Genomic DNA, 12754 nt, shown 5'->3' with positions numbered 1-12754 from the left:
GCATTGAATCTATAGATTGCTTTTGGTAAGATGGCTATTTTTACAATGTTGATCCTTCCAATCCATGAGCATGGGAGATCTCTCCATCTTCTGAGATCTTCTTCAGTTTCCTTCTTCAGAGCGGTCAGTGCTCTTAACCACTGAGCCATCTTTCCAGCCCATGAAATACTCTTAAAGCCAGAGCTACAAAGGTAGATGTGGGGCCAAGGCAGAAGGAAGAGCTCATTGAGGGTGCAGAGATGTCTCAAACTGTAGTGGGGATAATGACACAAATGTAGCAATTTGCTAGATTACTGAATCATAAATTTAACGTCTTAAGTTCTTAATTAAAGCAATTACAGTTTACTAAGCTGTTTTTAAAAATGGACAGTGATAGCTTAATACAGCATCTTAGTTAATACTCAAGTGAAGATAGGAAGAAGATCTGCACAACTGCCAGGAGCTCATTTTTCACAAGAAGCAACTGTCCACACTGCCAGGTTTGGGAACAGTGAGTAATAAGAAAGTTTTATTCATTAAACAAGTAGGACAGAAATTAGGTGACTCTTGCAAGTTTCTGGAGCAGGATAACAACCACATATGTCATCCAGGAGTGGAGCGTAAAGATAATATCAAGTAAACTGGAGGATAGACTGACAGTTAAGAGCACTAGCCACCATGGTACCCCAAACATGACAGCTCATAACTGTCTGTGTAGCCTCTGCGGGCACCAAGCAATGTATTTCTCAAACATAATTTGGGCAAGACACTCCATACCTACAATTAAAATAAATCTTTTAAAATATTAAGATTAGAGGACAGCATGATCTACAGAGTGAGTTCTAGGACAGCCTGTGTCCCAGAAACCCTGTCTCAAAAACAACTATAAGAAAGTTGTCAGGAATCATAAAATTTTAAAAAGAATCATGAAGTAGAAAGTATAAAAACAAGATAAACATGAACTGTTCAATAAAGAATATACCAAGGCTGAACTCTCCTAGGAAAGGAAAAACTATATTGTAATACATGCCTATAATCCAGCACTTTGTGAAGCTATGGCAGGAGAACCAGTTGGTACTTCCATAGCAAGACTCTGTCTTCCAAGAAAGCAAAAAAATTCCATAATAGTTTATAGTTTTCACAATTGTGTCAGATTGTAGAGTTAGAAAAGCATGTTGACCTTATGGTGGCTATGAGTACTCCAGAGCGTACAAGTGGGGTGGTTGACGGCATAGTTCTGATGGACTGACTGCAAATAGCATGACACTCACAAAACAGATACCTCCACGTCCAGTTACTGAGGAAGAGCAGCAGCTGCTAAAAGCTGATTAGAGCTAGTATGTTTAATTCATGGAATTGTTACAGACAAAAATCATTAAGTTGTAGAAAAATTGAAGTTATCATCAGGCCACACAGTAGATTGATTTTTTTCTGAATTAATGCAAATTTCCATTATATAGTATTTAATTATGTATATAATGGTGCCCCTGACTCAAATTTCAATAAAGAACTTTATCTTTCCACTTTAAAGACTCCAAGGAGGGGGGAAAAAAAGACTCCCTACTAGGAAACTTAGTTAGCATTATGAAAGAAATAATAATACATGGTATTTCGATGTGAAGTGTATTTGGAACTTTCCATTTACAAAGAAACTGCTGACCCTGCCATCAGATCTTTTCAGTCTTAAGTTTATAGTGTTTTTATTTTTGTTTCTTTAAGAGCTTGAGTAGCTGGCTTCCCCTGTGTACTCAGAACTGCTTATTTCGAAATGTAATGAATGCTTTTTGGTTCTCTTTGCTTCCTATTCCTTATGAGAGACTCATAGTGGCACAGTAAACTGTAGTTACAAATAAAAAGAACGCTTTGTTCCTGTTTGTAGCTTGGATTTTTTGTTGTTATTGTTTTGTATTGTTTTGTTTTGTTGGTTGGTTGATTGGTTTTGTTTTGGGGGGATTTGTTTGAAACAGAAGTTCAAGTTATCCAGGCTGGCCTGAGATTCACAGCAGACCTTCTTCCTCAGCCTCTTAAGTGCTGTAGTTTGCAGGTGTGTAACCACACACTCAAGCCCAATTAGAGTGTGAATATTATAGCTACACATTGTTCTTAAAGTTTCTTTTTTACAGGGCAAATAAATAAGCAACTAGGTCTTTTGTTTGTTTGAAATAGTGTCTCTATAATGTAAGTCAGCCTCCCTCAGTGCTTGGACTAAAGGCATGTCCTGCCATGCCTGGCACATCAGGGTTTTTAATATGGCCCTTGCCAGATTGTGTTCTTACTCAGTGAGGAAAACCCAGCAGACTAGCAGAGTGGGTCATGCCTTGTGCCTAGTTTCTCCAGAGTCCACTGTTCAAATTGGAATGTTGTTCTCTGTTCTTCTGTAATGGCTGTAAGGTAGCTACCATTTCTTGGTTGGATTTGTTTTTCTTTCTAACAAAATCTATGGTTTCAACAGAACAAATGGGAAGCAGTGGTTAGGTAAAAAGAAGAAAAACATACTTTTTTTTCTCCTTTTGGGCCACTGTTATGTTTTGCTCATTCATAAGCTTCTGCTTTTATTCACCATTTTCTTGAACTGGAGACATAGCTTACAAGTAAAGCACTTTCTTAGCCTGCGCAAGCAAGACCTTACCTCCAAAAAAAGGAGAACCACCAGTTTTTTCATGTGTTAAATATTTTTTTTTAATTTGGGGGAGGGGCAGTGTCTTAGTCTGGGTTACTATTGCTGTGATAAAACACCATGATGGAAAGCAGCTTGGAGAGCAGAGAGTCTGTTTGACTTACAGTTTCACATTACTGTTCATCATTGAAAGAAGTCAGGACTAGAACTCAAGCTTGGCAGAAACCTGAAAGCAGGAGCTAATGCAGAGGCTATGGTAGGGTGCTGCTTACTGGCTTGCTCCCCATGGCTTTCTCAGCCTGCTTTCTTACAGAGCCAAGAACCATCATCCCAGGGTTGGCCTTACCCACAATGCATTAGGCCCTCCTCCATCAGTCACCAGTCAAGAAAATGCCCTAAACCAGTGGTTCTCAACATCCTAATGCTGTGACCCTATAATGCATTTTCTCATGTTGTGGTGGTGACCCCCAGCCATAAATTCTTATTACTACTTTATAATTATAATTTTGCTACTGTTATGAGTTGTATTGTAAATATCTGTTTTCCGGTGGTTTTAGGGTGATCACAGAAGAAAGGGTCTTTTGACTGTTGCCTTGTAGGTTTGTCTGCGGCCTGATCTTATGGAGACTTTTTTTCAGTTGAGGCTCCTTCCTCTCTAATGACTCAAGCTTTGTGTCAGTTGGCATAAATAAAAACTAGCTAGCACAGAAGGTTGAGGTCCTTCAAATGCTAGGATGACAGATCACAACTTGAAATACTTTGAACATTGTAGTGTCTCATCATGTGGCCTTAAGTAAATTATCTTCACTCTAGTTACAGCACCTGAAGAGCAGAGCTCCAAAATCCCAGTGACCAGCCAGGTGTGCAGGTACCGTTTTGCCTGTGCTGCCCCCCCCACCCCCCCACCCCCGCTCGTGAGCCTCATCTTGTTGACGCATGCAATGAGAGGTGAACTAGGCAGGCAACTGATACCTACATCCAGGCTGGAAGAGTAAGTCAGTTTGCGGCACTCTGCTTTGTTATATGTTGGGAAACAATACAGTCACCTTTCAGGTATGAAATGGTATCTGATGGTCCTCATGAGTAACTGTTGGTTATTTGTACTGTTGTACTGTCTGGCCTTTCTTTCCTTGGATCTCAGTGTACAGTTCTGCAGTTACCATCAGCTTAGAACAGATAATGTGTTTAGCCTATAGACAAGTATAATTGTGAATTTAATCACACAATTCTTGCTAAGTGTAGAGATATACTAGTCATCCATCCAAGCATCTGGGAAATAGAGTCAAGAAGATCAGGAGTTAAGCCATCCTTTATTGCATACTGAGTTCAAGGTCAGCCCAGAAAGTCACAAACAAAAACATAGTTTCTTTACAGCCTCGTTTATGCAGTATTAAAACTGCATGTGTGCCTATCAGTAGATTGTGTGCTCCTGTGTAGTAGGGTGGGAAGAAACACTGTATTACTTGGGCAGAATCCTGGGACAGGGTAACAGAGAAAGAGGAAGGCACAGGATAATGGCTGTGATTATTATTAAACAGCATATCAGATGTGCTGATAGAAAATGAGAGAAGAAATCTTTTTTTTTTTTTTTTTGCATTAAATGTCAGTGGATATATCTAAGGGAATCAGTGTATCTGCAACATAGAAATGAAGGGTTCATTGTTGTACATTAGAATTAACCAGGGCTGGAGAGATGGCTCAGCAGTTACGAACACTGACTGTTCTTCCAAAGGTTCTGAGTTCAATTCTCAGCAACCACATGGTGGCTCACAACCATCTGTAATGGGATCCAATGCCCTCTGCTGGGGTGTCTGAAAACAATGACAATGCAGTCACATAAAATAAACAAACTTTTTTATTTTATTTTATTTTTTTATTTTATTTTATAAAATAAAATAAACTTTTTTAAAAAAAATAGTAACCAACATGAAGCTGCAAAAATGACTTGGCAGAGGACCTGGGGTCAGTCCCCAGCACTCTATGGCACCTCACATCCATATTTTAACTACAATTTCAGAAGATCCGACTCCTTTTCTAGCCTCTGAGGGTATTGTTACACATACATTTGGTTCACATATATACAAGCAGGCAAGCAATCACTCAACACATATAAAATAAAAATGAATGAATCTTTAAAAACAATAACCAGGTTGGAAAAATGGCTCAGTGGTTAGGAGCACAGACTGCTCTTCCAGAGGGTTCAATTCCCAGCAACCACATTGTGGGTAACATCCATCTCTAATGAGATCCAATGCCTTCTTCTAGTGTGCATGACGACAGTGACAGTGTACTCACATACATTAAATAAATAACTAAATAGAGATCTTTAAAAAAAAACATTAATAACCAGCATTCACCATCACATCTTTAAATAGCATTCACTGGCACCATCTTGTCCACATACTCAGTAGGGTAGACAAGGTACTTCTAGAAACAAGCTCCGTGTTCTTGACTCATTTTAGGCTCCTGTCTACAACATGATTATATAGAGAGAAAATGTTAGAAACCACCAGGTTTGCTCAGTTTTTACATTTGAATTTTCCTTTTTGGCTGTTTGGTTGGTTGGTTGGTTTTTTATTGGTAGCAAAACACAGATGTAATCATTTCCTCAGATCTAGCTGGAGACAAGGTGGGAAGGAGAGTCTATCCCTGTGCTAGAATTGGTCTGATCACTTCTAAGCAAGTGATGCTAGTGGCCACATGTGACTTTAGCCATTCAAAGTGTATATCATTTTATCACCAACTGAAACTTTCTAGAAAGAACTTTTCTGGTCACCTATTAGGTTACATCAAGAAATGGTTTGTACAGAAGAGCTATATTAAAGTCCTCAGTGTAAAGGTAATTTTTTATTCACCTGATGTAATTGCTGTCTCTTAAGCTTACTGCTGAATATGCTCACTCTTTCTAGTTCTTTCTGAACTCTGGCTGGTTCAACACAGCTGTTCTGGTTCAAACTCCTCCCCAAGGCAACTAATTCAATCTGGCTTCTCTCAGCTCTCATTGAATTGCTCTGCTTAACTTCAAACTAACCCTGGCAATTGTTCTAATTTTCTGGTTTCTTATTCTGTCTCTGCTGACCTGCACTGAACTGCATGAACTCACTAATGAACTCCACTGCATTGCCCTGTACTGCACACCAACTGCACTTACTGACTGAACTGACTTCAGTTCAATCTCTTTCTCCTATGCTTCCTTCCTCATTAGAGTTGAGCATATTCTAACTTGTCAAATCTTTCTCTGACTTGTCACTTTGTCTCTCAATTAGACAACTTTGTTTGAAAATTAAAGGTGTGTTTTAAGAGCATGTCTACATTCCGTATAGGGTAGCCATGTTGCTGAAAGCTCTCTATACCCAGAGCTGTTCCTTTCATTTTGTATCAATTCTGAAGGGACAATATACTGTTCATCAATACTTGGAAGCCATCCTTCATTCATCACACAAGTTCAGACTATGTTGCCAAAACAAACAAACAAAAAACCAAGATAAAACATTGGTAGCGCTTAGTACCTAGTCTGATGACCTGAGTTTGATTCCTGGGTCCCACATAGTTGAAAGTAACTTCTGCAAGTTGTCTCCTGATCTCCATAGGTGCTCATGGTATATGTGCATGCACATATATATTAAATTTCACGTAATTTTGTTTGTTTTTTTTCCAGACATGGTTTCTCTGTGTAGCCTTTGTTCTCTCTCTCTCTCTCTCTCTCTCTCTCTCTCTCTCTCTCTCTCTCTCTCTCTCTCTCTCTTGAGACTGGAGAGATGACTTACAGAATACCCACATTGTGCTTCACAACTGGCTATAACTACAGTTCCAGTGATTTAATGCTCTTCCCTGACCTTCTTAGGCACATGTATGGTTCATATACACATAAAATTACTTTTTTTTTTTTTTTTTTTTTGAGGGGAGTGGGTAGCTATGGGTAGTGGTAGCCCACACCTTAAATCCCAGGCAGGCAGATCTACGAGTTCGTCATTTTGCTATAACTTGAAACTGAGTCCTCTGTGTAATTGAAAAATAGGGCTAAAGAGATAGCTCAGAGGTTAAGAGCAAAGAACCCTGGTTTCATTCCCAGCATCCACATGGCAGTTCCTAACTGTGTAACTCTACTTCCTGGGGACCTTCACACAGACATATATGCAAGCAAACGCAGACACTAGTGTGTGTCTGTCTGTCTGTCTGTGGAGGTAGCTCACAAGGTAAAAAACACCTAGCCTGACAGCCTGAGTTCAGTACCCAGCACATGTGGTGAAAGTAAAGAATTGAAGCCAAGTAGTTGTCTGCTTACTTCTACATGTTCTGTGACATGTATGTATCCACACACAAATGTCTACAAATAAAATATAATTTTAAAAATATTTAAAATCATAATGAAGTTGGGGAGTAGTGGTGTATTCCTTCAACCCAGCACTAGGGAAGCATGTAGATCTGAGTTCAGGCTTTACAGATGGAAATCCTGGACAGCCAGAGCTATATATAGAAATCCTGTCTCAAAAAACAAAAATACATATATACATACATACATACATACATACATACATACATACATACATACATACAGTAACAAAAAAAGGCAAGGGTCTAGAGGGGTGGCCCAATGGTTAAGAACACATACTGTTCTTTTTTTTTTTCAAACATTTTATAGGAACCAAAAATAAAGAAAGCAAACGAGTCCTCACAGACCATTTCCATTTCTTATTAGAACTAAAATCGGATCGGTGACACTACACAGTTCTCACACCAAATACACATCAAAGAACTCTTTCAGGCAGCATTTGCATACTGTATTCATAGGACTATATCCAACTATTTTAAATCAATATGACTCCAGATTTTCCAGGATACAAAAGCACTCAATAATGCTGCTCCAGGGAAGAAAAGATAAAAACCACCAGAACAAATGGGAAGTGGGGTCATGTCTAATTTCTAAAAACATTCCAAACCTTGTTACAGAAGTAGAAAATCAGCCTTTGAGCCATATCACCTGTGCAGAATTAAAACACTGCTCATAAAGTAATCTGTGTACACTGCAAAGTTAGCAAAACTACTTTTTCCTTGTTGTTTTTGAGACAGGGCCTTACATAGATAGCCTTACATTCAGTGACAAATTCCCCCATGCTGGGATCCCAGGTGTATGCTACATCCAGCTGGTGAAACACTTTTAAGGTACAGAGGTCTAATTGTTAAGGAAGACAAGTGCTCAGCAAACGCATCAAGGCTACTTGCAGCCTTGTTCTCAGATGCAGTCTACTAAGATAAACACCGAGGAACGCCACAGAATAGGAAATATACACGGACCCACTATGTCTCTCCTAATGTTTTTACGGTACCTTGGACTTTGAGGCAGAGTGTGCAAACCTAGAAGATGAAGTCATAGTTAAGAAGTAATTAGAGAAGCTCTTGTTTGTGAAACCGTGTGAAGGTGCATTCCTTTGTGTGTCACTTTCCAGGAATGAAAAGTTGTAACCTCAGCTTGGGATATCCAAATACCTCTGGCTACTGGGTGATGTCCTCACATTCACAGACACACATATATGTACTACACAGAATTTAAGATTCTTTTCAAGAAAAAACAATTTGAGAAAAGCAATTTCCACAGTAACTGGTAAGCAAGCTCTGGTGGGCTTCAAGCTCTGCCACAGTCCTCTAACCATATCCTGTGCCTTGTCTTCTAGGAGTTATACCCTGCATTTTGCATTCACAATGGAGGCTCTGACCTTGAGCGACTACCTACAGCCAGCACCTGCATGAACCTGCTGAAGCTCCCAGAGTTTTATGATGAGGCCCTGCTGCGAAGCAAGCTGCTGTATGCCATCGAGTGTGCTGCTGGCTTTGAGCTGAGCTGAGCTGAGCTGAATTGAGCCAGGGGAACCTGATCTGACCCAACGGCAGCCAGCACCTACCACACCCAAGAGAGCACTCAGGCAGGACCCTCAGCTCTCCTCAGGCCTTCTGTCTGGCATCCCTCCCTTTCTGATTTTTTTTAGATGATTTTATTGTGATGCAGTCACATACATAGATGGACATTGCTTTTCACATAACCTAGCTATTGTTATGTGCTATGTGGCTGGTTTAGTAATTTTGCCAAGAAGAGCACAGGTTTTAGAATAGTGGCAACTCAGTGAAATTAACCAAAGATGAAGCTTTGGCCTTGCTGACCCAGTTTATATTCCTTCCTAGGTCAGGCACCAGTATCTGCAGACAGAATCTGGGGCTGATACACAGAGCCCCTAGCCACTGCTTCTCATGTGGTTGATTGTTTACAAACCTAATTGTAAAAACTGAAGGCATTTTTTTTTCCTGCTGCCTTTTCCCAAAGTGGTTAGGTTTGGAAAATGGATAACGCTAGTATTATTTTATTTGTGCTTTTTAAGCCATGTCCTCCAGGTGGGAATCGCATGCTTGTCTTCAGACTCCTACTGACCTGCATCATGAGGTTTGGACATGGCTGTGTGGGTGTGAGGTGACTGCTGCCCTCATTGCTCTTTGCCTGTCTCTGCTTTATGCCTGGAAAGCTCTCCGGGAGGTGGAGGAGGAGCATCCATATCTTCCTGAGGTACTGTGTCACCTGCAGTGAGTTGGCAACTGGGGGATGTGGGCACTGCAGCTTTCATTAAAGTCATTTGAACCAAAGTGGCGGGCTGCGTCTCTCCGTGATCCACATGCTCTACTGGCCCGGCAGTACTGCCCATCATCTTGCGCATCTTGGGGGGACTTATCCAGGCCTCAGCACCTCTGCTTTCAGCTGATGTTTTGACAAGAAGACAACATCCCTGGCATCTGTCAGGAAAGAGCATCAGGCCAGGTGATTCTCACTTAGGCACTTTATCAGGGTCCAACTTGTTGCCAGTTGACCTCAGCCTCTGCAAACAGGAAGCAGGGACGCATCTAGGAGGCTAGCATACAAGGATCATCATGGAGCTGGTGAGGACTCCAGACTCTGCTTCCGGTCCAAGTCCAGCCTCTTTGTGCCTGGAGGCTCTTTGTGCTGTTGGGGTTAGGTGACCAGAATTAGCAATATACTTTTAAATGTGGGAAAACTGAATGACACTTTTAAGACAATGACAATTATCAGACAAAATGTATAATTTCTTAATTTGAATAATAAAGTATTTAAATGCTATTTGTAGTCTTGATACATAGGAAGAAATAGCATTTATTCTTGATTTTGTTTTTTGTTTGGGGATGTTTATATTGAATGCCCTACATCTTTTTATTAGTTAATCTGTGTATTAGTATTTTAGAATTGAAGTATCTGAGACTGGAGATAAATTGGCAGTTTGTGTGTTTTTTTTTTTTTTTTTTTTTTCCTGCTGGCTCTTCTGAGCTTATTTATTTGTACGTCCTAATGGATGAATATTTACATTAAATCTTTTCCCCAAGATTGTGTTGGAGTGCTGCCCCAGGTCACTGGTCACTTGTGTTCTGTTGTAGTAGACTTACTTTTTCAGGTCACATATATCTGCAATGTAGGAAGCCACACAGCCTGTGGTCCTTTAAATTCAGCCATTTGGGATCAGTATCGTTTCTGGAATACTCACCAGGAGTAAGGTGCTCGGGCACTCAGTGGGTCTTATATTAAATTACTGAGAAAAAAATAAGTCTTCCAAAAGGAAGATTCTCATTTCTTCATTGTTCTAGGTGCCTTTGAGTTTGGTCCTGTTTTGCTTACTTTGGGTGACTTTTTTTTCCTGAGACTTTGGGCTGGTGGTTGGTTATTACAGATGTTTCTCATGGGCTGTTACATGCTTAGAGAGAGCTTTGCTTTGGTGTCTGTGAGCTCACCATGTAAAGTTCTCCCACCACATCATAAGCACCAGGTGTATACTGTCACTAAGTGGGCACAGCTTGTATAGAGGTGCCCAGTATGGGCTATAGTGTACTGAGCTGTTGGTACCTTGTGTTCGTACTCAGGACTGCTTATGATAAAGTTACAAGTTTGCTGAAAACAGCATTAAAACTTAAACTTTAATTAAAGCTTAACATGTTATAATTACTCAAATAGGTATTAAGAGCCCACTGCCCTTTCACTCCCATCTACCCAGACACACAGCAGGAAATAGTCTGTCGTTGTGGTCTATCATACACTAGTGTCCGTGCCTCTAGGGCAGACTCACCCACACCCTCCAAGGGCCACAGGCCTCCCAGAAGAAGATCCCACACTCCAGATAGCCCTGCACTGGAGCAGGCCCAACTGGTGGTCTTAAGTTCTCAGACTGGGGCCTAGAGGTCCGTCCAGTTCAGAAGTTCACCAAACACATGGAGGTCTCTGTTCCAGAAACATGAGGGTTAGGTGACTCTAGGCATGGGCGTATTTCAAAAGAGTATAGCTCACAGGTTTCACATTGTACAGTCTATGAATGTAGGCTCTTAATGTCTTTTTGGCAGGCTTAGCAGTTGTCACATTTCAAACTTACTGTACTACTGTAGCACTGTAATGGTTGTCTGATCCACAGTCTTTGTTACTCCTATAAAAAATGTTTTGGGCAAGGCCATTGGTGACACACCCTCTTAGTTCCAGCATTTTGGAGGCAGAGACAGCTGGATCTGACTTCAAGGCCAACCTAGTCTATAAACAATTTCCAAGACAGCCAGGGCTACAGAGAAAACCCCTGTCTAAAGAAAAGAAAAAATTGTTTTTGAGACACTACCGGCTGAACCCAGATAGGATAGTAGCCTTGATGTATAAATATCTTGTTCTGACTATTAAAAGTGGTAACTATGTCCCCCTCGTCAAGTGTCTGTTCCCACAAATACAACAATATTGATATCAGGCTGGTTAGCAACAATATAGTGGTCTCTGCAAGTGAAGTAAAACTTGTTTGCCTCTTGCTTTCAAGCAAGAGATAGTGGTAGGCTACAGTGGATGAGCACTTGTCTCAGAGGAGTGAGAACCTGGATTTGTACCTCAGCATCTTAAAAACAGCAAAAACTAGAAATGATTAGGTTTAATGGAGACATGTTCAAAACTACGATGAGGGCCAGCCATTGGGACACACATTTAAGAGTTTAAGAGCAAATGCTACAAGTCCTAGGCCAGCATGAAATATGCAGTATCAGTCTAGCTAGGGCTACCTTCTGAGACCATGTCTCAGAGAAAGAAAACAGGAGAGGAAAAGCTCTTGGACTGAAGTGCTGCTGTGTTTGTACAAGTGAAGAGAAAGCAAGGCCTTGCTGCTGAGAAAGTCTAACAGTGTTGTGGATCACCCAGCCACATTCTGGCTAGAGGAATAGCTAAGGCCTAAGGAATGAGGTCGGTAGGGGGAAAACAAAACAAAACCAAAAATCCAGCACTTACCTAAAGGGAAAGGAGATGGTTTGTTCTGGAGCCATTTTGAGTGACCATAGCCCAGGAACACAGATTTTAGGTTCCCTCGAAATCCATATTCTAATGTAGAAACAGTTTCATTGAGGTATTACAATTTTGCAGAATAAAGTTATAAGTCAAGGCAACTTTTAAATACATTTATGGGTACATCGAAGTGGCAAGATGGAGGAAGCTTTAACCCAAGTTCTTATATGATGACATTCTTAACTTTGGGGTTGGTAGAAGGTAGTGGTCTGCCGAGTTAATAGATTGCAAGGACTTTTAGCAGTCAAGATAGTAGTTCAGACAGAGGTGGGCAAGGAATGGCTGGCCTGGAGAGCTAAACCCAGCTAAAGATAAAATAATTTATTAGACTCTGGACCTGACCATTCCAGTCTCCAGCATTTCACAGAAGGCTTGCGAGATGGAGTAGAACTGAAGCTAGTGGTCAGCTGGGCTAAAGAAAAGTGTCTCCTATTGTTGGTTAGTTTTATGGTTGGTTGGTTGGTTGGTTGGTTGGTTGGTTGGTTGGCTGGCTGGTTTGGCTGGCTGGCTGGCTGGCTGGTTGGTTGGTTGGTTGGTTGGTTGGTTTTTTTAGACAAGGTCCCATGACATAACCTGGGCTGGAGTGGAACTTCCTAGGTAGGCCTGGGTAAACCTCAGGTCCCTCTGCCTCCAGAGAACTGGAATTAAAAGTGAAGCAGTGAAACTTGTTTTCTAGAAGTTGTAGCCATGATCACCAATTGCAGTGGCTGTGCTAAACAGGGTTTTATTTTCTTTGATTGGCTCACACAATGTGAAATAATCAGTTTCATGACTTTTTCACATGCATATCATACTTTTTTCTTTTGTTT

The 12754-nt window shown here is 40.8% G+C and overlaps 1 protein-coding gene across 4 annotated transcripts in view; it reads left to right on the top strand.

Annotated features, from left to right (window-relative positions):
• UBE3C (ubiquitin protein ligase E3C) overlaps positions 1-9226 on the top strand; it is a 91932-nt gene extending 82706 nt beyond the window's left edge. Inside the window, exons 23-25 of one of the 4 annotated variants that reach the window (XR_013975513.1) lie at positions 3410-3464; positions 5380-5435; positions 8269-8286. Coding sequence is in view for 3 of the 4 variants with exons in the window: in XM_080936569.1 (XP_080792695.1) it covers positions 8269-8439 (171 nt within the window). In the remaining variant the exon portion in view is untranslated. Of the gene's footprint in view, positions 1-3409; positions 3465-5379; positions 5436-8268 lie in introns of all 4 variants that reach the window. The other 3 variants (XM_080936570.1, XM_080936571.1, XM_080936569.1) reach the window with 3 other exon arrangements.
• The last annotated feature ends 3528 nt before the right edge of the window (positions 9227-12754 follow it).

This window comes from Micromys minutus, assembly GCF_963924665.1.
Source record: "Micromys minutus genome assembly, chromosome: 23".
Taxonomy (NCBI): Eukaryota; Metazoa; Chordata; class Mammalia; order Rodentia; family Muridae; genus Micromys; species Micromys minutus.
This window is presented reverse-complemented; position numbering and strand designations above follow the sequence as displayed.